Below are 24,275 nucleotides of genomic sequence, written 5' to 3'. Positions count from 1 at the left end.
TATAGACAGGTGTTAAACACTGTTCTTCAGGGGTAAACATTTTGTACTATGATTGATTAAATTATATGAAATGAAGTTGTATTGATTGTTAGTTTTTTTTAGTATGGGTTTGCTGAATGGTTGTTTTGAAATGTGTTATATTTTTTCTGGTAATTTTAACAAGTTTACCATGGATGAATCTAAGCAGCGATTGTAGCCAGAGATCTAAATAGCTGCCCTTGATTTTCTTCCATGTTCATGAATGTAAGTTATATTTGGGATACTCTTTATAAAAATATTAGAGAAATGTAATGTTTGAATTTCATTTACTGATTGACAGTTCTTTACTGTTTCAATTAATCAAGTGATTTTCTGCATGTTCTTCCTTGTTTCACTTGGTAATTCCTTAGAAAACAAATACTGAAATACGGTTACAGTTCCTTACACTACTTAGGAGATATTAATTTCTGTAGTCCTCCCCACAAAAAGCTTAAACCAAACAAATGTGTAAGTTCTTGCTAGTGCTATCTGTGAAGCGAGGTGGCTTTGTTTTCAGGAGAGTGATGATAAACAGAAGTTTGCAGTATTGTACTGGACATCCCACAATTTGTGGCAAGCCTTTTACTTCTGCTGGCCTTAGTTTCCAGAAATTGGGAGTATCGATCCTTTTGGAGATCATCATATAAAATTAAGTCCTCTGCTTCAGATATACTATTACAGTGAATATTTTAATGGCAGCCATTTCTGAGTATCCTTGTAGGAAAACCTAATATTTGGCCAGTAAATTCAAGATGATGTTTGAAAATTACACTAAACAGTGTGCTCCTACTTGTTAGACATAGCTGTGATAGTATCTTGTGGGTTGGGCTCTGAGCTTAAAGGTTATGCTGAACAGTTCTAGCAGGGACACCCTCATTCACTGGGGTATATTCAGACTCATTGCTATTATGAAAGTGTTTTATTTAGAAGGATTTGCAGGGGATCAGCTGATGCAATGATCAGTGGTGTGTGGAGGGGTTATTTGAGGCTGAAGAAAACATCAAGTTCTGCATAACCTCACACTGAAAGCAGCCTGGCATTTTGGACATGGGTTTTACCTGTGCAGGTTTTATTCTGATGCACTTAATGTAACAGCTTATAATTCTTGTCATTACAAACCTGTTGCAGGGAGTGAGGGACAGGGTATATGTGTGTTTCTGGTGTCTGACTCATTTGATACCATCCCAGTGCATATAAATGGCACACAGAGGTATATAGTGTCATCTAACCTCTGATATTTGAGAAGATCAGTGAAACTGTTGGAAGAGTGGAAAACTCATTGTACTTTAAGCCTTTCTAAAGTGTAACTTTTGGGCAGTAGGAAGTATTGGAAATGGTATTGAGATAATAATGTTTTTAACTACTTCTAGAAACTAAATGCCTAACAATTCTCTCTGCCTTGTTTCATTGTAAAAGAGTGGTGTAAAACTTACTTCATTATAGCCGAAGGAAGCTTTGATGGTCAGTATCTACATCTTGGAAGGCAAGTTTGCTATCTGGAATGTTTTCCTGGCTTTTACAACTTAACATCATTCACTTGCTAAATGTATCTTACTTCAGTGAGGTACTGGTAGCTTGGGGATTGTTTTATGCTTATCCTGTTCTGTCGCATATGCCTGTTCACTTTATCTGTGCTGTGATGTCCATTCCAAGTTACATGACTATTACATGTTTATTACTATTACTTTATTACATGGAGCAATAAAGAAGCACTTGTGCATGTCTTGTTTTGGTGTTTTTTTAAATGATGACTGACAAACAGAAAGTCAAGATGCAAGTCATCTTTGAGAGACCTGAGAACTTTTCGTCTTCTTGACAAGACAGACAGCTAAGTACTATAGTTTTTTACAAGATGTGTGTATTGTAGCTCATGAATTTTACACAACCTCAGGTCTTTAGATAAATGCCAATGGTGCATTTAAAAATTAGGTTTTGTGAGCATTGGCATTTCTTCCATTTGCAGAGATATTTTAGGATGCCTAACTTTTGATTGTGACAGATCCTTTCCTTGATTTTCAGAGACTATAGCAGACTGAATTACTATCTAAGCTCATTTTCTGCAGGCTGGAAATAAAGCTTTGCTGAATCAAGTCTCTTCCAAATAACTCCTTAGAAAGGCTAGACCAGATTAATGGATTTCCTTCCTTTCCACACCCCCTATGCTATATGGTATTGTGGAGGCAGTGACATGTTGTTCCTACTGAAGAATCATCATCTTAAGGGATGAATCTGAAACTTGGGGGAGTGGCGGTCTACACTTCTCTTTGCCATGTACTCTATATATATTCAGAGTTGTTTCCCAGAACAAGATCTTTTTTAGAGGTGGCCAAGAGCTGCTACAGTTAATAGAAATCGTTAATGTAACTTGTGAAACTATCATAATCAACTTGCAAGTACTTTGGAGTCAATAGCCTTCCATAAAAGTAGAAGGAAATTGTCCTCTGCATTTTTTTTTTCTCCTTACACCTTCCTTCATCACAATGAAAAGAAAAAAAAATAGACTCGTTATCTTCCAGTGAAACTCAAATAAAACATTCAATGAAAAGTCTGGCCTGGTATTTGGTAACTGTACTTGGCAAAGAAGAGAAGATGTGGGTTTTGTTTCTGAACATTTTATTTTGGTTTTTGTGCTGTGTTATATAAATGCATACTTACATGAGTGTGTGTGTGAGCTGGAAGCATCTAGCTCTAGTATATTTCGTGGCTGATGCCAGGAGGAGGAGGGAATGTATTTCTTACAAAGAGAAGCTACGTCTTCTGTAAGAAAAATGAAATGTAAGGAAACGTAACTTCTTTTAAGGGTATGTTTTTTTGTTTGTCTCTTTATTCAAAAAAGAAGCTATTATGTTGCAGTAGCAATGCATTAGTAAGTAGAAACTGATGTTTGATCTGCCAAGTGTACAAGCAAGCTTTGTGGTTATGAGACCGAGGATGTGTGCAAATGCCAGTACTTATGCACGTATATGGTGTTCTGCATACAAAATTAATATAGGAAGAGTAATACTGGCAAAATATGAACTTAGTGATTGTTAGTAACTTTATTATATATCACATCATGCAAATGCATCCCATTATCATCACCTGAAATAGGGAGCTATGAAATGCATTGCCTGAAGTTTTACGACTGCCTCAGTTATTAACCACTGCTCAATAAACTAACAGTGTTAGTAGATTGGGATTGATGCTATTGGCATGTTAAATCTAAACGTGAAATCTTTAAAAGATCTGAATGGCTTAGAATGTAAAAAAAAGTAATAGATGAAGTGTTTGGTGCCTTGGCTTGGATCCAGCTTGATGTCCTAAATTAATGCATCATGAAACCACAACAGATCAACCCGGATTTACATGAGTGATGCAGAAGAGCCCTGAAGCTAAGCCAATATAGTGATTGAATTAGCTCTTGCATTCAGAGGCTTCTCCCTCCAGGTCAGACTTCTAAGCACTTTTGGGTTTGTGTGGAGAACTCACAGTTACAGACTGAAGTATGCCTACATTTGAGAGGAAAAGAAATCTTAGAGCTTCAGAACATTTAACTTTGACAAGTGTGACTGATTTTTCTTTTAGTGGGAAAAGGGGAAAATACTGTGAACATTTCCATTAGTGGTGCTTTGGTCAAGGACCTGCCAATCTTCCCAGAAATATCTGTTCAAAATTTGAAACATTTTGTTGCCATGGGGTTGATACACATAAGTACCTCATGTGTTACCCACCTTTGTACAGTATGTGCCTTTTTCTTTTAGTAAACAATAACTGTACTGTACAGGGATGCTCATAAATGGGACTGTTTTGCAAATTTCTATGTGTACCAGTGCAAAAGTACTGCATTTGTGATCTCTTCTCTACTTTATTTTTAATAAACTGCTTTTATAGGTAAATGTCAGATTAAAGACAAGACATTGTGGGTGACCAGAAGCATTACTCTTTTTGAGTAATCATGTTTTTAATAAAGTTTTGTTTTTACAAGATGCAGTGAAATAGTTATTAAAGAACCATACTAAGACTTGAAATATGTCTTTATTCTAGAGATCTGTATAATGACAAAAATGTTTCAAAGAGATATTTGGGACATTTTACAAAATATATTAAACAATTCATGTTTTTAACTGGTACCCTCACATAAGATATTGTTAAGTTTCACCAGCTATTTTATTGATGTTAGTGCTGTATGCAGTTCCTGTTTATGTACACTTTGATATGTCAGTAACCAGATATCTCCATTTCTGTTTCTCAGCATGATGTATCACAGACTTTACTCAAAGCAACTCTGGACAGCGTGGTTGAAGAGTGTGTCAGCTTTGTAGGAGTTGATATTAACATCTGCTCAGAAATACTATTAAGGTGAGTGAAACATTTTCCTATTCCAGTAATTATATGGCTCTGTATCTCAGAGTCTCTGTTTAGTCTGCCATCTGACTTAAGCTCAGCTGGAGCAAATGGCTCTTGTGTTAAACTTCCAATTATATAAAAATGACACAGTAAGACAGTATTTCACTGAATCATTAAGAGTCGGGTTTTAAGGACACGTGTGATTCTCCAGGGTAAAACTATTCTTCAGAGAAAAACAGATATTTAAAAACTTTGAGCCAACACTGCAATTTTAGAAAAACGTGATATAAGTATTATATATTTTTACACAGAGAAAGGTATTTCAAATGTACTTTGTCTCTTAGAAGGTATTTTTATAGGTACTTCTAAGTGGAATAGGTTGTAAAACTTGGGTGAAGAAAGGAGAAAAGGAAAGATTTAAGGGGAAAAATGTATCCCTGTTTACTGTTTGTTTTTTGTTAAGTAGTTATGCCATGTTTACTTGAAGAATGTTCTGGACTATATTTTTCATGGTTAGAAACTAAAAGCTCATTCTCTCTTGAGTGTGTAGAATTCAGTATTGTTTAGACAATAAACTCTCAGAAGAGTAAAAGTGCTCCTGTCATCCTCCATAGTAGGAAGGGAGGGAAAAGAATTTCCATAATCTTCTGTCCATATTCTTCCATTATATTACTGTCCATAATCGGTAATGAAAACTATATTGGGTTTGAAAGTTAGGGAAAATGAATTCTTACTAGCTGTGTATTTTAACTTTTTAGCCCCTTGAATCTTTCTTAAAAACATATTTCCATATTTTGGAAGAGGCTCTCTCTCTATTCCTTTTAGTTTTCCACTTTTGTGTTCTTTCTCTGCATATCCAGCCCCTAGCCAACCTTTGATTTCTTCTGTCTTACATGCTTTCAGATTTAGATCAGCTTTTCGGAAGAAACCAAGGTACCTAAATGATAAATGAAGCTTTCATTCATAGAGGCCACAGAATAGAGTCATAGAATAAGCTGAGTCAGAAGGAACAGCTACAGTGTTCACTTCAGCAGGAAGCATCAGCCTGAGATGCTACTGTGCCTCCACAAAACTGAATGTGGAGTAATCCTGTCTAGACAGGGCCACTGGTGGAACCACATTGTCTAAGTATTTTGTATGGTCTAATTAACCTGGTTTACAATTGTTCAAGTGTGCTGTTCTGCAGTCCTAAGTTTCCTTCAGACATCCAGTTTGAGATTGTCACTCTAACGAGATTGCAGCTTGAGCAGAGCTTTCAGTTTGTGGTTTCTAAAGAATCAAATACACTTCTTGACCCATAGTACACAGGGAGGATATGATAGTGCTACAGTATTTGTATTATTGCTGAGTATTGTGCTTGGAAGACTTGAGATCATCAGTGGAAAATTCTGTCAACTGTGTAATGTTCCTTTGTCCATAAATAAGCTGTATTTCTCAATGTTTCTAAGAAATTTTTGAAGAAAATTATATTCCTAAGGATTAATATTCTGTCTGTGGTTAAAGGTGTGTCTCTCTAATTTCATTCAGAGCTTTCACTAACTTTGGACTGGTTTTTTTTTCACTTTGGCTTGAGCATGAGAATAATGGAAAGATTTTTTTTTTTCTTTTTCACTGAGATTTTATGACTTACTGAGTTTGCTGGTGGTGTTTTTCTAGAATCAGTTCATGCCATTCCACAAACTGCTGCTTCTGACTTAAAAGCAATAGCATATGATATATAGAGCCTAGTGGCTGACATTTCCTTCACTCGTGTCATGAGTAACTCTCCATGTGAGCTCTTTTCTCTCTTTTTATGATTAACACTCTACACATAGGAAGTTTTACTCATGTACATACAGAAAATGTGCAACAAGCTCAGTGCTTCCTGAAGGAACCTGGCTAGCTGCTGTTGCACTTCACAGGTAAGTTCTTGGCCAGGTCCAAGTTACCCTCAGAACAAGTCATGCAGCCTGTTCCCAGCTGCTTTTTATTTCAAGAAGAACTCAGAGAAAAGAAACAAGCTTTGTGGATCATTAAAATTATTTGAGGAAGGCAAGCTGCTCCCAGCCATTCTCCTGGGTAGCAGACCCTTCATGTTGCAGCAAAGTACCATTGGAAGAGCTGAGAGGGGGCTGTTCTTAGAGGAACAATCTGTTCTGAACCTTCCTCCCACGCTGTTTCCTGAAGAGGGCAGCTGGGGGCAGGCCATAAGACATGACAAATTGAATTGGCATTACGGAAATAGCCAACAGATCATAAATTACATGTCCCTGGCTTAGTAGTTAGGCATGTACAGAACCGGATTGCTGTGCTAAGTTTTCTTGACTTGAGTGGATTCCTTCCACAGAACTAAGAGAAGGGATCCTTTTTCAGATGATGCCTTTGGAATGTGAGTCTATTTGCTAATTTCTTAGCAGTTGTAAAGTACTGTAAACCAGATTTTCTATAGGAATGTGTATCCTTGTAATGGGTAGCACTTGCAATAATGACTGTTCAATGGTAATAAGAGTATTTTGTAAATTTTCTCTTAGACACATTGCAGGGCTGAATACTAGCAGGGCTAAAAATATAATCGAATGGCGAGAGAAGAATGGACCATTTATAAACCGAGAACAGCTCAAAGAAGTTAAAGGTTTGGGTCCCAAAACCTTCCAACAATGTGCTGGCTTCATCAGATTCAATCAAGAATACATAAAGACTTTTTGCAGGTAATAGAGATTTTAACTGTTCTGACTAAATTGTCTGAAATAGAATGAGACGACTTTCCCCTTTTATGCTTTGTATTCATGCTTAACACCTAAGGAATCCTAGACCATTGTGCTCTGGAGGACAGCAAGTTAACTTGTTAAAGATCATGGTTAAAGATAGTTCTTCCTCTGAATAGTAATGGCTTGTTAGCCTAGTTCCCTAAGTCAGGGTTTTGATAAATATGTAAGTTTAATTAAAAATTTTGCCACTGAATTAGTAAAAAAAAATCTGTCATGCAGCCGTGTGGTGATCTGAGATATTGAAACTTCAGTCTTTGTTTTTCAGGCATAATACAGAGATCTGTAAATTAATTAGTTAATACGTTAAAGATTATTCTCCAGAACTTAATGGTACTAAACTAGTGCAGATTTTTGGAATTTCAATTTCATTACCTTGAGAGAGGAAGTTGAGTAACTCTCTAGATAAAACTGTGTCTGTGTTATACTCCTGTGCCTAGCAAGTGTGATGCAGCTGTCTTCTGTCTGAAATATGAGGCCTTTTCCCAAGTCCAGCTTGTCAACAGTGCATCATCCTCTTCCCCGGCATCCCATTCCCCAATTCCGTACCAAGTCTTCTACTCTTTCAGCCATTCATAGTGTTCCTCTTGACCTTTATACAACTAAAATGCCCTTTCTAGCACAATGTATTTTCTCCCGTCTTTTGTAATTTTCCTTTCCAAAATAAAGAACTAAGAAAGGGCATAGCGGCAGCACCATCCCCATGCTTTTGCCACTGGCTCTTCTCAAAAAACATATTTTCCTGGGAAGCACATCCTATTTTTTAGCCAACACAGTGCTCAGAAGCAGTACTGTATTCCCAGTTGCTGCTGGCCAAACAGCACACGCATAACTTCCAGGCAGGACATGAGCACGTAGGGACTGGCTTCCTGCCTGGGTAGAAGGTATCCAGATTGGTTGCCCATCTGGCAGGGAGGCATAGGCTGCAGGCCAAATGGTGCTTGCTGCAAGCACCAGAAGACCAAAGAAATCACTTCCAATGCTCTCTATGATTTGTAGGTCTTACCTTGTACAGATCTGTTCTGGTTTCTCTAGTTTATGCTGCAACACAGCTGATGATAAAATCGCTGATGGCTTCCCTCCGCCCCTAAATTTTCACTGGTGAAATGTGAACATTTTTTTTAGGGTTTTTAACCTTCCTGGAGCATGATTTTGATGTTAGTCAGATTTCGTAAAACTTGGGAACATTGTATAATCTGAGAAAAGGATTTTGAGGCCTAAGTAAAGCTCTAACACCCCTGCCTCCACAACATCTCTTGTGGGTCCAGGTGACACAACCAGAGGCTTTTCAAATGAACTTCGAGGTTTCATTTTTATCCTTTCTAATCATTTTGATGTCTTTAGATTGCTGCATGAAATAATTTTTGTGCTTTTTGCTTGAAATTTAATAAATAGTGATTATTTTAAAAATTGATATGTATATAGGAAAATATGTTTGCATTTCTGCCAACAGTTGATGAGTGGAGCTCAAAATGGCAGTGGTAGTTTCAGGTCCTTCAGTGTGTTCTCTTTTGTCCTCTAAAAGCAGAAACCACTTGTGATTCAGGAAAAGAAAATAAACAAAGAGGCATGAAAGGAGCATTTGCAGCAGGAGTCATTTGATGCCTTTAATGTGTCTTGATAAATTTTTTTGTTTGAGGGAAACTTCAGGGGAAAAAAATGTGTTGGTTTTGAGTGTGGACAATGGGCCAGAATCATCTTCATTGAGAATGACATGTCCATTTTTGATTTCTGGCAGTAATAAGAAAAATGAACTTGGAAGTCGTGCTCTTTTGACTAAAGCAGGTCCACTGGGTAAAAAGAAGAGTAAACTAACATCATATGCCTCACAACAACCCAATCCTTTGGACCAAACTTGTATTCATCCAGAGTCTTACAACATTGCAATGAGGTAAGTGATGGGAAAGCTTTTGAATGATTGCCACCATCAATTTTTAAAATGAAAATACTTATTTTTCTAACAACAGCCTTTTGAGACAGGAATATTTATATTGCTTTGAAGCTTTCACCCCTTTCTTCAATAAGGTATGCTTCAGATATATGTGAGCATATGTCATTACTATGGGCCTTTAAAATTAAAATTTGATATTGCAAGATGTAATTAAGATGTATATACATGTTTCCAAATACACAAATACTATGATTGTTTTACTAAGTGGCTAAAAGAAAATTGTTTTTGTGTATGTCAGAAAAAATTAATTTGGAATCCATATGTACCTCTGAAATACTACTCTTAAGCTGTGATTTTTTCTATTGCAGCCTTGGTTGAAATTGGACTCTGCTTTTCCTCTTCATAAACCATAAATGGGCACATATTTATTTTTCAACAGATTTTTACTGAACAGGCACTTTTCTTAAAAAGTACTGAATCTAATTTAACCAGTAGCAGTTGCTTTCAGGTTCTTATGATCTCTATTGAGAATATTATGCCTGGACAAACAAACTTGTGCTTCCTGTTTTATAAACAAAAACATCTTTAAACCTCAAAGAGATAAGCAGAATTTCTGATTTCACAAAGCTTGACTTTCTTACCTAAAAAATTCATACAGCATTTTTAGGACACTTTCCCCTCAGTGTGTACTCTGTTCTCTCTTCCTATCCATAGGTCTTCGTGGTTTCTTTCTGCTAGGCATGCAGTGCACTTTTGTTTCCCTGCCACAGTTCATTCTTCTTTGTGCCTGATTCTAGGACTCACTGTGCAATTTCCTGTTAGTCTACTGCAGTTGGGCAGTGTGTAGATGACCATTTCCCCTTTTTTCTTATGCACCATTATTTATTACAAAGTCCCTTCTCTGGGTACTGTGGGAAAAAAAAACATCATTTAAGGTCCTGATCTTAACAATCTTATGTTTGGTAGGTGGTTTATAGGGTCACCCTTGGTTTATAGCTTGGTCACCCTAACTGGAGATTATTCAGTGTAAGCGAATCAATGTGAAAAACAAAAATAAATTGCCTATTCAAAAATATTTTTGATTTTCAATATTTAATTTCATTCAATTTAAATTTCAAGTACTTGGATTTTATTTTTTAGCTTTTTTAGCCCTGATACACTAATAAAATCATTAGTAAATGCTACCAGCCTTGCTTAAAGCCTGCAGTGGACGGATTGCTTTAAAAGGCAGAGAAGTATATGCAGTTAATGGAGGAATAATATGTTCATTTCCCTACATACAAGATTTCCACAAAAGTTGGTCAGATAATAAAGAATTGTGACTTTTTTTTCAAAGCAGCACAGGGTGACTTTTATATCTGAAGTGATGAGTGGGATTATTACTGCATAGGGTAGAACAGACATTCGCATACAGCTGAAATCGTGTAATTCTAGTAGGTATCACAGATCATGTAGTTGTGGTTTGAAATTTGACTGGGAACCCACCATTCGCACTATTTAACAAAAAATAGAATTAAAAAAAAATAATGAGCACAATTTTTACATCTCAACCAAGACAGGGGTTTGCATCCTAGGCTAATGCATGTTTCAGCGAGGGGGCTGGCACCTATTGCACGGACAACACTGTTTAGAAGGTGCCTTGCTGAGTCTTAAAACATGTGCCACTTCAGACTCAAATTTTGATTGCTTCTAAGCCAATGCAGCAAAGCAGTCTCCAAATGCTTTCTGTGGATGGACAACAGTATTTGTATTTTTCTTTTGTTTCCTTGAAAGCGTGTTAAATATGAAGGTGATAACTTTCATGGTATAGATTGTATGAATGTGCAGCAACTCGGTATCACAAAATGGTGTGGGGAAGGGAAGCAGATACCTTTAACGTTTTTTCACGGCAAATAGCTGTTTTGAGAAAAGAAAATACAACTCTGCAGCAAACTGACGAAAGCCAAGATGTGTAGTATTAAAAATTGACAATGGCGACATAAGGGCTAAATATAAGCCAAACATCCTTCCCTCAAGCAACTAATGCTATAATTTAGCAATTATTCTATATTTAATTATATATATTATTATATATTTATTATACATAATTATATATTATATATTTTAAATTACTTTTCAAAAAAAGCATATGAGCTGCTAAGTTTCTCAGAACTTATGAAAACAGTTTTCCAAACCTTTTTTCCTGCTTGAGTATGAATTAAGAAAAAAATTTACTAGGAATTCAGACTGCATGGAGGATTCAGTCCAAAGCTTATCAGTGCTCTTGGTGGGTTTTGCTGACAGGCAGTGGCGGGGACTGGGCTTGTAATTCCCTTTTTCTGAGCCTGCGTTCATGAGAAAGCTTCTGAGAGCCTGAAGATCAAATCATGTTTGTGGTGTTGGTTGGAGGTGTTTTAGGGAAGTTAGCCAATATCTGAAAGTCTTTCTAGGTTGCTAGAATTAAACTAGGTTAAATAACGTAATTGACAGTTCTTACGACTTAAAATAAAATGCATGAGAAAAATCGAAACTGTTAGATGTAGGTTAGAATTGGTATTTAACAATAAAGTTTTTAATATAATATATCTGAATTAGTTCTGTGCCTGTAGTGCTATCAGAGTATTTCTTTTTTTGTGATTACACTGAACTTTGTCAGGGAGTGTGTCAAGTGCGCAGGTGGATCTGTGCTGCCAAAGGGCAGAATTGTCTTGATTATGACAAGATTTGATCTAAAATCCAGTGTTACATACCTCTTACCACCAAAATTAAAATGTATGGAATAGCTGCTACATAAGTGAATCACAAAGGCTTCCTCAAGTAATGCCTACCGCATCTTGCTATGAGAAAGTAGTTTCTGAAAGTTTTGTTGGATTAAAAGTTTTCATGGAAAATTGCATTTATTTTTAAATAAAATAAGATGATGATTTTTATCCACTGCTTATAGCCAAATTACCCGAAGGCAGCAGTCTACATTGCAGATTTATGACATGCAAAATTATCAGGTTTTAAAACAATGTTTTTGAGGGATAGAAATTTACCAAAATTTGAAACCACTAATTTTCTTTTTCAGGACTATTTTGTAGCTTGAAAACCAATCCATTAAAGAAAAATATGGTTAAAAGAATTACTCCCAAGTGGTGACTTTGGTTGCCAAACTTCAGGCTGGAGCCAATTTTTAGGGCTGATTTAGAAAAATGGGGTTTTTATAATGGAAACACTGATGTAATCTTTACTACAGTGGCACAAATGGTGCTGGTGTGATTGATTTATGGCATTTAAGCATCTTAACTTAAAATCTGTACAATTTCTGTAAAATAATTGGAAAATATCCTACTAGTGATTTAACACACTCTGCAGAAGACCAAAGCATTTTTGTTCATGGTTTCCACACTGTCAAAGCTTGGCTTGTCATGTGCAGTGATCAAGCTTACGAACACCTCTAAAATATTATGAATCGGAATTTCCAAAAAGCTAAAAAAAACCTTCAAAATTTTATAGACAGTCTATTTTCCTACAAAGCAGAACCATGCTTTAAGTTTTTAAAAAGTCTATATGTGAAAACCAGTTTATAGTGGCAGAATCTTCTACATACAATTAATACAATATGTAGAGTATATCCAATTTCTTGGTATGTATTGTTAAAGAACTGGTAGGAAACAGAGGACACATTTAGGAAGTCCCTAGAAGTTACAAGCAGGTTATGCTTATAAACCAAAATGTTGGAAAGAAAATGCAATGTTTTTTTCTTGTTCTATCAGTCTGCTGGGTGCAGTTGGTTTCATGTGACTGAATTTTAACATTTGGTGATTTTTTTATTTAAATCTCATTAAAATGCTTTTTGCAAAAGCTTGGCACTCAGAATGTGTATTTGCTGCTCACAAATTGCAGCATCTGGCAGACAGGTTGTATTTTAGCCCGACCTAGGAATACAAATTTTTACCAATGTAAAAAGTCTAACACTGTGACTTAGAATAACAGAGGTGAGGATCTTCCTTGGCTAATTACCTGGGTTTAGCACGTTGCCTGGTAAAGGCCAGTCATGCACACTGTGGTTGGTTATGCCTTAGGAGAAGTTTTTGATATACTGGGCTGAGTCACTTGCAGTGAAGATTCATTTCTTACTATTCTCTGTGTATTGATAATGCTGCTTGGTATCTTCAGCAGGAATTCAAAGTCCCAAGGGAATAAGCACTTGTTCATGGGCTTTTTCTTCACTGAAACAAAACTATTTGATTTGGTGCTCATTTCAGCAAGGCATTTGTATTGATAACAGTTTATATTCCATTATAGGCCAATCAGTCATATTTCAGATATCCCTGGTGTTTCTTGTAGTCTGCATGGGTAGATGTAACAAATGATCCATAGTATCTCATTTGATGTGCTGATAAGCTGCATTTGCTGGCTTCGAAGGCAAGTACTGGCAAATAAGAAAATGCAGAAGAAAAGTTGTTGATCAGGCCACCAAAAGAAAGAGATTTTCCTCTCCTGCCCTTTATGCAACTGGAAGCTTGTCCTTTGATGGCATTTCCTCCTTGCTAGCAGGCTGGCTTGCCTCTGTCCAGATCCCCTAGTTGTCACTGAACAAGTGAGGCAATGCTTAAGGGGAAAGCAGGAGAAGGAATCAGGGAGGGAAATTATTACTTAGTATGGTATTTGAGCAATGAAAACTGTTGCTGTGTTCTATTTAATAATGCAGTCTACATGTGAATATTTTTACAGAGGATAGGAGCTGTGATTGTGGTAGGAAGCCTTTCCTTACATCAGAAATATCTTTTGTCCACTTGAATGAGACTTGCTTGCCTACACGTGTGTGGGTATTCAAGTTATGTACAGAGTAATACTTAATGAAGTCTTACAATTTGGCGCTTTTTAAAAGAAACTTTAAAGTTAAACTCAGTCAATTAATGAACCTTTATGGCTATTTCCAATAGCCAATAACCAGCCCTAATTAAGTAGAACACTTGCAGAATTGTGGCCATTAAGTATTATAAACCCTATATTCATCGCTTTAAAAGGCCAGTTAATTCACAGGTTTTACTACTAAACTTAGAGGCTATATTTTTGAAAGTTATCTTGTCAGTAAGCTGAAGACGAGAAAAAGCTTTCACTGCCAACTGCCATTCAGTAAAAACATTTTAAAACTTTAATGTGTTGTAAAATACAGTTAACAATAACGATTAGAAGAACTTAGAAATAATGGAGAAATATGCTTGATTTGCACTATAAATACTAGACCCATAAATCAAATGTTATTTTTAATTTGTTGAACTTTTTGGAACTTGCATAACTTCCCACTAGTTGCATTTAGAGAACAATATTGAGAACAAAGCCCCCACAAGACCTTTTCAATGGAATTTTCTCCTTTAAGTGTAATATACTAGTTATTTTGGATAACTAATGATGTTTCACTATTTTGTATCTTGGGTTGAACTCCAGTTAAGTGATATATTAGTATGAGAGCAGCCAGCAGCCGCATGCCTAATGGTATGGGAGTAAAGTGGCTATGTTGCAGTGGAACTGTGTCTGAATTTCTTTTCTCATTTAGAAACTCGTTGTTTCTTAAAATGTGTAAGTTGAAAATGTCATAAACTGAGTGCTTTCTGCATGCAGTCAAATAATTACATTATTAATAATTTTAAATTTTGAAGAAAAACATACTGACTACGCAGCTTTGTCTGGCTAAACCACATAAGTAGTTTTAGATATATTTGAATCTTTAGCTCTCTGTGTCCAGCAATTAATTACGTAAGTAACGCACAAATATTGCTTGATACATAGTCTTCATTGATAATCAGAAATTGAGGATCCGTATCACTGGTGGGAACAAGAGCAGTCACCATCTACATTATACAAATACTGCTTTTGCACTTCAAAGCATTACTTAAACATAAACGTCTGCATAATTTAAGTTTGTGACTGTCATAAATGTACGTTTTACCTAACAAAATGCATGCTAATGCAGAGTTGTTTTGTTTTCAGAGTGATTATGTTGCTTTACCATTAATTCCTGTGTGCACTGTGACAAGATGTAATGGCGTATCATGTTGCTTTAATGTAATGAATCCAGTACTCCCGGCTCTTAAGTCGTGTTGCTGGAAATGATTACATAAAACAGAAATGACTGTGACTAAAGCCCTTCCAAAGCTTTAGAACTCCTGCACATTATAAGAAGCTTTTTGGGTGGTGTTTAGAGTAACTTCTTAAAAATTTACCGTAGGCTTCCCTTGGTAAAATTTTTACTCTTTTCTGACTATTTTTTGCATTCCAGTGAAATTTACATTATCTTTCAGGCATTGCAAGGGCTGGGCTATAATTTTGTGCAGATGTGTATGTTAAGTGAACATGATGTGCTTATTTGTTACATTTATGCTACTTTTTTTCTTTATCTGTATAAGATGGATGAAATTATGTATTAAATGAAAACATCAGTCATTTATCCATGACCATTCTCTGCAGATCCTGTAAAACTGCAACGATTGCTTTTAAAATGAAGGTGATTGCAAAGATTTCTGAGTACTCTCTAAATCTCAAAACCATAAAACTCAAAGCTCTAAACTGTTAAAATTTCCCCCTGTTCTTCCTCTGGCAGCTTTTATCTGAGTTGACATACCTTGAACAGAAAGTTCACCATTCATTTGCATACTCAGCATTTGGGGAAGTAATGATAATATATCTTATAAGAATGACCTCACTTCAGAGAAGAAGTCTCCTCTTACCCATTTCTGTTAAATTTTCTTTAGGTTTTGTCTTTCTAGTAGATAAACATAGCACCTGAGCTACTGCAACGTGTTATTTATTTCACATATGTAACCAGAAAAATGCTTTAATGACTTTCATTTTTGCACAGACCATTCATGTTATGTTGTGCAGCTGGAGCTGTCATTTACAAATTGTGTAAGGGAAATATTTCAAAGATTGCAGTGAGATAGTTTAACATTAAGATCAAAATATTTAAATTAAAGGAAACCTCTTTTTCCCCTCATAGCTATATCTGAGTGTTACTACCAACAATGTCTTTTTTTTTTCTGACTTTGAAGTAACCCTTGAAGGAAGTTGTTGGGTTGCTTTTTTAATGAGAAAATTAACTTTGTTCTTAGCAGTAACATTTTAAAATAGAAATTATCAATATAATGCATCACTGTTTAGTCAGGGAGTTGTGCTTTATATTGATTTTTTTTTTCAGTTCAAGTGCCCTCAGGCTGTGTTCATTTGAGTAAAAATGATGTATTAAATATATAATTAGATTCAACAGTATTTCTAAAACCAACTGCATCTGCAATCTCTAAGAAGTTACTTTAATTTGGAAATACTTTAATACATATGTTTTACCAAAACCTATTCAAAAATAATGAGAATTTCCAAAATAGAAATAATACTGTTTCTTATAAAGAGTATTTCTTCTCTGCATATATGCGTGCAGGGCTTGGTTACAGTGCTTTGTTTTGCCTGTGATATATAACCCACAATTCTGAAATATTCTTAACAAAATGCCTGATTATTAGAATGTTAAAATTCTGTAGAAGTCGGTGTGACTTCTTATGTACTTACATAGACTTGGGCATGTGTTTAAGCATCATCTTCAGGTGGAGCCAAAATTTTATTGTGAGCAGTAACCACGTTAATAAGTTATTTACACAGTTGTAATTGATAACATACAACCCAAACCTAGCACCCTTGCCCAGATGGGGAATCCTTTTTAATTTCAGCTAAGTCCTTTGGAGTGTCCAGAGGAAGGCTGTTGCAGGGGAAGGAGCAGAGGGCAAAATGCCTTTCATGAATTGCGCTTGAAGGATCAGGCACTTGGATTGTGTCCTGTTTCAGGCTGGTTTTCTTTCCGGCTGTGCGCATGTAACACCATTCATTCTGATTGCATTATCCACACGTGTGACATCTTTGTATGTAACAGGGCATTTTTTAATGTATGTTGGTGGCTGTTTTGTGTGGTTGAACTTACTGGTTATGAAGCCCACCCTGTGATAAATTTACGAAGTCAATGTGCTTCTGCGAAGTCCTAAGTCCTAATGGTGAGAAAATGTTATTTGGACATACTCAAGCTGAGTTTCCATTTGAAGTGAAATAAAGCCAAGTACATGAATGTCAGCATACTTGTTTATAGGGGTGGGTGGTAAAGCATACATTATTTAGAAGGTTGAGTCATGAGGCTGGTCGGGTTTGTCATGTTACATCTGGCACGTCAGTCAAAGCTGGGGCAGCTGCCGTCTGTCACTAGTGCTCTGGTGGGGCATTGTCAGGTGTTAGCAGCCAGCAGCCCCCCAGTAGTCTGGGGGGAAGCACTAAGCACTTCATCTGGGCCTGGGCTCATTTTGAACATTATCACTTTTGGGGCTCCTTTGCAAAAGAAGGTGCTTTCATTTCACAGAATATCTGATACTTTTCATATCTGTTATTAGACAAAATATTTGAATAGTAGTGGTGAGGTTTGTTTGTTAAAAAAAAAACAAAAACAAACTCACATGATATTATAAAATATTTTGCATCTGTTTTGCTATATGCTTTTCTTCCAAACCACCTTAAACTACTTTAAAAAGTGATGTCACAAGTCAATATGCAGTAAAAGCAAAATTCAGTAAATATGGAGAACAGCATCATCCACTGAATCCTTATTAATTTTCATTGTACATTGCCACATGAAAGACGTGTCTGCACTAAAAAAGTTAGTGAAAATTATATTTATCACTACTAAGTGCAAATCTCTGTGTGAACTACCAGTGTACTTAAGTCACTATGCTTGTACTTGAATTCAGTCAAGTGGAAGTTCTGACAGCTAGCTATAACAGATGTCCTCCTTTAGCAAAATAAATGGACGTTTTTAAGTGAAGCTTTGCTCTTATGCTCAAATATAAATTTTGTGATTTACTGAAAATCAGATATTGCTTTAATTATTTCTCTTCAATTTATATTTTGGAAAAAATAAATCTACTTTTTTGTTTCAATCCATGTAACTCCTATTGCTCACCACCTGAAATAATCTCAATTGGTTCCTTGGGTTGAAAATGGGAAACAACAAAAGAAAACAGAAACCTCTCTGGGTCTCCTGACAAAAGAAATACTAGCCTCAGGTTTTGATAAAAGCACAGCATGTATTTTGTGGGGGGAAAGGAGGTTGAGTACCACGGGCTTTTGCTTTCTTACAGAGCTGGAATGTCTCCCACCAAGTTCAGGGCATGAACCTGCTCGTCAGCTCTTCTTTTGAGACTTGTAGTTTACACCTGTTGTGAAGCAGGATAAGGAGAGGAAAGAGGAGTTTCTTTGAGGAATTTGGAAGGAATGTTTATTCAGACTCTGGAGGACAGGAACAATAATTCTACCTGCCTGCTGTAGTAGAGAACATGCAAAAAAAAAATTGTGCTTCCTGCCAAAAAGAAGGGGCATGATAAAGCAGGGCAGATGAGGCTTATTCATGGTGAGATGCAGGACTTGATGGAGATCACATGTCAGGACATAATTATTTAGAAATATTTATTTTTATTTTTTTTTCAGCTTTTTTAGATACCAATCCAAATTCGTCTCAGTCTGCAATGTTACATGACAATAAGGAAAGAGAAGGATGTTTGTGTCGTGTGACTACTTTGACTTAATGATTACATAGTATCTGAAAAACTAATTGTTCTTAATCATGAAGTTTACAGACAAGAGAAGTATTTCATGCAATGTTTTTCTGAAGTTGGGTTATAGATTCGTGATATTAATTCAATATTTTGGATATTCATTGTTGCTTTACTAAATTGCCATTCATTCTAATTTGAATGAGAGAGGCAATTACAATAACAATGTTATAAAACTCTCACTGATTTCTAGGGAGCTTTCATGGTAAAAGACACCTTTCAGTAATAAGGAAACTGTTTCATTGTGAGATGGAATAATTGGTCTGAGAAAAGATTTTAATTACATTTTATTATTTTGCTTCTAGTTTTGCAATCTGTTCCAGAAGATACAGGTATACACATAGACTCTAGATTTCCATTTATGTGTCAACTCAGTGATGAGTTGCAAGGACATGCACTTGAGAAACTGTTCATATATTTTATCAGAAGTTTTGTTCATGTGTCAATGAAGAAATAATAGAACAAAGGTTCAGTTCCCACTAAAAGATGCTACAAATCTTTCTGTCTTCACTTGAACTTTCTAGGTTTTTATCTCTCATTGGAGGAAATGCAAATGACATAGGAAAATCAGATATGCAGCAAAAAGTAAATGTGGTAATTCAAAAGGAAGGACTGGAAGGCACGGCCAAGAGGCTCAATACCACCGTGCACACACTGCAGCTGATCATTGATGGTCTCACTCAGCCTGAAGGCTATGACATCCGAACAGGTAAACCTCAGTTTGGAGGGTTGTAATCTCCAAAGATTCCTTGTTCTACATATCACTTTTAAAACAGCACACTTTCTTCTTCTAAAATCAGCAGTAGATTTTCATGGACATGTAACTCCATTTCTTTTCTCAGTCAAGGTAAGGGCTATATCACAGTCAGATGTTTTGTTTCAATTTTGTAGGTAAGGAGTGTGAATCCTGTCTTAAATCATGGCATTTTCAGCCATAGGAAGGGGAGTTGTTTAGATATTAACAAATTAAATAATTTCAATACATTGACTCTCTACTGATTGAGTCTGTGTTGGCTCTTCATCAGGTAGGGGAATTCTGAGACCAAGGTGAAACAGTAGCAATAAAGTTCTGTGGAGTAATAGTATGTAGTTCGGCTCTTTTATTGGCCTGGTTTCTGGGAGACCAGTGTAACTGAAGCACATGGCTCATCACCTACCCTATTTAAAACCAGCAGTAGTACTGAACAGTTTGAGGTAGAGGAAAAGAAAGATGAAGTATAACATCTGGAGATGCTGTTGTGTAATGAAACTTAGAGCTGGATTCTCTTACAACAGCAGGAGATAAAAGCAGATAGCAAAGATGCAGGCTTGTAATAACAAATAATAAAGATATGCTTAAAAAACAGCGAAACTAATATTTCTGTCCCACTTTTATAGTTCATTAATGGTTTTTGTGCTTATTTTTTAAATATTCCCCACTACTGATCTTGAAAATGTGTGTTTTCTATGTCTCAGTTTGTTCTGGTGATCTCACATGTAAATTACAGTAGGATTGACCATTAACATAGGAAGACGTAAAAGCAAAAGAGAGAATCTTCAGTGGAAATACTCATATTCTGCTGATCTAGGACATTCAGTATTACTTTAGAGAGACTCTGTGGCTAGAGAAGACAGCCTAGTAGCCTTATGTAGCTGTATGGATTTCTCCATCATGAGTTATTCCCACAGGCTGCCGTTCTTCATTAATTGCTCCAGCATGGATCTCTTCCATGGAGTGAAGTCTTTTAGAAACAGACTTTCATTGTTCCTTCATGAGGTCACAAGTCCTGCCAGAAAGCCTGCTCCAGTGTGGGCTTCCCACAGGGTCACAGCCTTCTTTCAGGCATCCACCTGTTCTGGTGTAGGGCTGTCCATGAGCTGCAGGGGAATCTCAGCTCTGGTATCTGGAGCTCTTCCTCCTCCTTCCCTTGGTGTCTGCAGAGTTGTTTCTGTTACATATGCTCACTTCTCTCTCCTGGGCTGCAATTGCTGTTGCACAGGGATTTTTTTTTTCTTTTTAAGATATCCCAGAGGCACTTACCACCATTGTTAATGGGCTTGGCCTTGGACAGCAGTGGATCTACTGGACACAGGCAAAGCTGCAGAAGCCACCATTCACAGTAGCCCACACACACACCTACCAAAACATTGCCATGTAAAGCCAATACAGATCCACAGACTGATTAAATTCCAGAGTATTTTAGCTATAAACTTGTTCAGGCTGAATTTTATTTCTCAAAAGCAAACAGAGAAAAATTATTGGAATTCTGGTTTGGTGATGTTCCTTGTGGAAAATCTCAGTCCTTATTATATCTTGGAAAGGTCAAACAATGATAGGAAAGATTGAAAGAGAAGTTGTTGAGATGGCTTAGAAGGGTTTTCTGCAGAAACAGAAAGTGTTAGGGAGATAAGAGTTTAAAAATATATCTGTGCTTTTAAATGCAGAATGTGAACATTAACATCCCAGTGTAATGCCTGCTTATGATCATACCTGTGTGATTTTCAAGTTGTTGGTACGAAGCAGCACTGTGATGAAGCTTATATGATGTCACAGTGCAGATAAACAGCAAGCCTAAGAACAGTGCATTGCTGGCTTTTCTTTTAGTATGTGACGAAACTGAGTTATTCATCTTCCTGTGAATATGCAGAAATTTTTATAGGAATAGAATTTCATGTCTAATTGATGTAGCTCGAGTCACCTCAAGTGATTCTTCAATTCTCCCTAGATCTGAGAAAATGTAAAGAATCTTTCAGTCACTGCCTAATATACAAAATAAGTTCTGATCCCCTTATGATAGTTGCATAACACAAAATTGGCCATACTTACTACTTCAGTAATCAAAGCTTTTAAAAATGATGCACAAAATATAAGAAACAAGTTCTTTATCACATATGGGTCTTTATTTTAAAATGTTCAGAAAGCAATATTTGGGACCTAAAAGCTACCTTGGGATGTCTTATTAATTAGAAACAATAATCTGGAAACAACTCTTAGAAACCCTTTTTCACCAAAGTCTTATTTGTGTTTCTTGTTTCCTGTAACAGATTTTGATAAACCTGACTTCAAGAGAAGCATAGTCTGCTTGGAAGACCTAACTGTTGGTGCTATTTTAACTGGAAAAGTTGAAAATGCAACACCATTTGGAGTTTTTGTTGATATTGGTGTGGGAAAATCAGGTTTGATTCCAGTGCAAAACATAACAGAAGCAAAACTCTCTAAAGTGAAGAAGAGAAGAAGCCTGGGCCTAGGTCCTGGTGAAAGAGTGGAAGTTAAAGTGCTTAATGTTGATATTCCTCGACTGAGGATAACATTGGATCTTATTCGTGTTTTGTGAGAGGGATTTCAGTAATTGAGCCTTGACTTTAAAGGATAAGTAATGTCAGCAAGGTTATGGAGACTCAGCCATTTAATGAATGTTGAAAATGAACACATTTTGAAACCCTCAGCGCCTTTTTTTGTTTTTAATTTTAAATTTAACAGTTTTACCACATTTCTTGAATCCTTTTTGTTAATAATTGTTTTGAACAGTTTTTTGGATTACCTCCAAAAATGTTGTTTTGTCTGCAGAGCAAATGAAGTTCCAGTGGGCTGTCAGATCTCTTATCTGTTGTCTGTGCAAGATTTGCTGTCTTAATCTTCAGTTAGTACTCCAAGAGCAGACACATCTATAGTTCCTCTCCCAGAAAACAGTTTGGCTATTTTCTGGCTGACAGCCTAAAAGAGGGCTCCTAGTGGTAGGAAAAGAGTGATCTTTGAGTGATAATAATGTTGTATCAAAAGTAGACTGAGGAAAAAGCATCTGCTAAAACTATTGATGGTTCAGAAATAGTTATCTTTAGTTTATTTAATCAACATTATTAGGAGATCTGTTTACCAGTTTTATTTCTGCTTTTTCAGTTATCATGGATTAACACAGTTGGATGTACCTTGCAGTTTAAGGAACCTTGCTCAAAGGTGTCAAAAGACATTTGTTTTGTTCTATACTTCTGCAAAATAAAAACATTTCTGTCCATCTTTTCTCAGTGTACTGGTTTTACAAGTGGTTCAACAGTCCTAGTTGTCTTTTTTTCCAGCACATGCTTAATCACTAACACTTTGAATGCTCACTCTTTCCTGCTAGGAGTGCCTAGCACAGGTGGTTTGTTTTTTCTAACTAGAGACTTCTTGGCTTTGTGGTATTTTGGTGGTGTTTCAAAGGATTTACCTCTTGAACCAAGTTTGCAAAGGACAGATATAATGGAAGGTTAGTCTTCAGCAACAACAGATGTATATATGTAGTCTTTCCAGGGAGGTTTTGGTGTGTTGGGCATTTATTCCTTTGCAGACATCAAACTTGCCTGTGAGTTGTCAGAAGCTCTGTTCTGCAACAGATTAGTGCAGATATACTATAGCAAGTGTCAAACATCTTCAATGACAAGTTTTCTAAGTACAAATGTCCTAGTACCTGCTGGCACAGTGTCTATGCATGAGTTAGGAAAGGGTTAGCATGGTTCAATCTCCCAGCTCTGTGCTTTAGTTTTCAAAATTATGAGCCAGCTGTAGACAGTGTATTTTGGAGATTAAAGAATCATTTAGCAGATGGAAAAGAGGAAGATAGATCTTACTAGCTTCATTGCATTTGTCCACTGAAGAAAAGACAACCATTTTCTGTTACATTAAAGTCAGCACAGCTTGGAATCATGTTTTTCAGGCCTTTGGAAATTTTCTTGTAATACTTCTGCAAGGTAGATTTTGTTGTTCTGAAATTACAAACTGTAATACCATGTTACTGTCTTGGAAAACAGAGATGCAAAGCAAAGAAGTTGATTTTTTTTTTTTCCTTGTGGGTGATACATTCACTTACAGCAGCATGTCCATCAGTAGAACAATGTAAGTTGTGTTAAACTTTATATATGATCTCTGCAGTATCTAAGCACTTAGAAAATTGACTGGGTTTGCTTGGCCTTCTCTAAGGAGGAGAAAAACTTGATTTCCTGAAGCTCAATTTAGTGAATAATATAAAGAGTATTTTCTCTTTCTGTGGTATTTTGTTTGTTACTGAAATTCATTTTTTAAATCCATAATACTGTGAGGATTGAGCATCTTTTGCATTTTTCTGTATGTCTCTTGGATTATCATGAAATTCTCTAAATGCAAGACATCCTGAGACTATTTCGCTCACTGTTAATTCACAGGAGGCATTTTGCCCACTCAGAGGACTGACCCACAATTCAGTGTACATACTCATAAGTAGTTTGCTTTCTCTGTAGTGGAACTCAGCAGCTTATCTTGTCATCACAGGGACTGTAGGAGAATATCATGTCTATCTCCAAATTTCTTAACCACACCAAATGGGAAGTATATGACTTCATGTCATATGTCTTAAATGTCTGCAGCTCTGCAAATGTAATCCCATTAATTTTTCAGCTAGTGCAATGCCTTAACTACCACAAAAAAAATTTTCCATTGCAATTTTTTTCTTTTTTTTTTTTTGGCCAGAACACAGCAGTGTTAAAACAGCCCAGTGAGAGCCTTAACAAGGATTAATATGCATACATAGGAACTTCTCAGGTTTTTCAGATCTTTGGAGATTCAGAAATTATTTCTTCTTAATTTGATTCTCAGTTTTGATCTTGAATTCTTGTGGTGTTCAGATTTCTGACAAAGCATCAAAATTGTTTTCTGTAATTCATCTCCTCCTTTAGTTTCTGAACCAAGACATGATTTATTTA

The 24,275-nt window shown here is 36.2% G+C and overlaps 1 protein-coding gene across 4 annotated transcripts in view; it reads left to right on the top strand.

Annotated features, from left to right (window-relative positions):
* Positions 1-22,581, top strand: part of SRBD1 (S1 RNA binding domain 1) — a 124,407-nt gene extending 101,826 nt beyond the window's left edge. For all 4 annotated transcript variants that reach the window (XM_015623027.3, XM_015623028.2, XM_015623029.3 and 1 more), the window contains exons 18-22: positions 4,250-4,356; positions 6,855-7,031; positions 8,827-8,979; positions 19,109-19,293; positions 21,609-22,581. In XM_015623027.3, the coding sequence (XP_015478513.1) occupies positions 4,250-4,356; positions 6,855-7,031; positions 8,827-8,979; positions 19,109-19,293; positions 21,609-21,898 (912 nt within the window). In that variant the 3' untranslated portion in view covers positions 21,899-22,581. The remainder of the gene's footprint in view (positions 1-4,249; positions 4,357-6,854; positions 7,032-8,826; positions 8,980-19,108; positions 19,294-21,608) is intronic.
* Positions 22,582-24,275: the final 1,694 nt, after the last annotated feature.

Source organism: Parus major, chromosome 3 (genome assembly GCF_001522545.3).
Source record: "Parus major isolate Abel chromosome 3, Parus_major1.1, whole genome shotgun sequence".
NCBI lineage: Eukaryota > Metazoa > Chordata > Aves > Passeriformes > Paridae > Parus > Parus major.
This window is presented reverse-complemented; position numbering and strand designations above follow the sequence as displayed.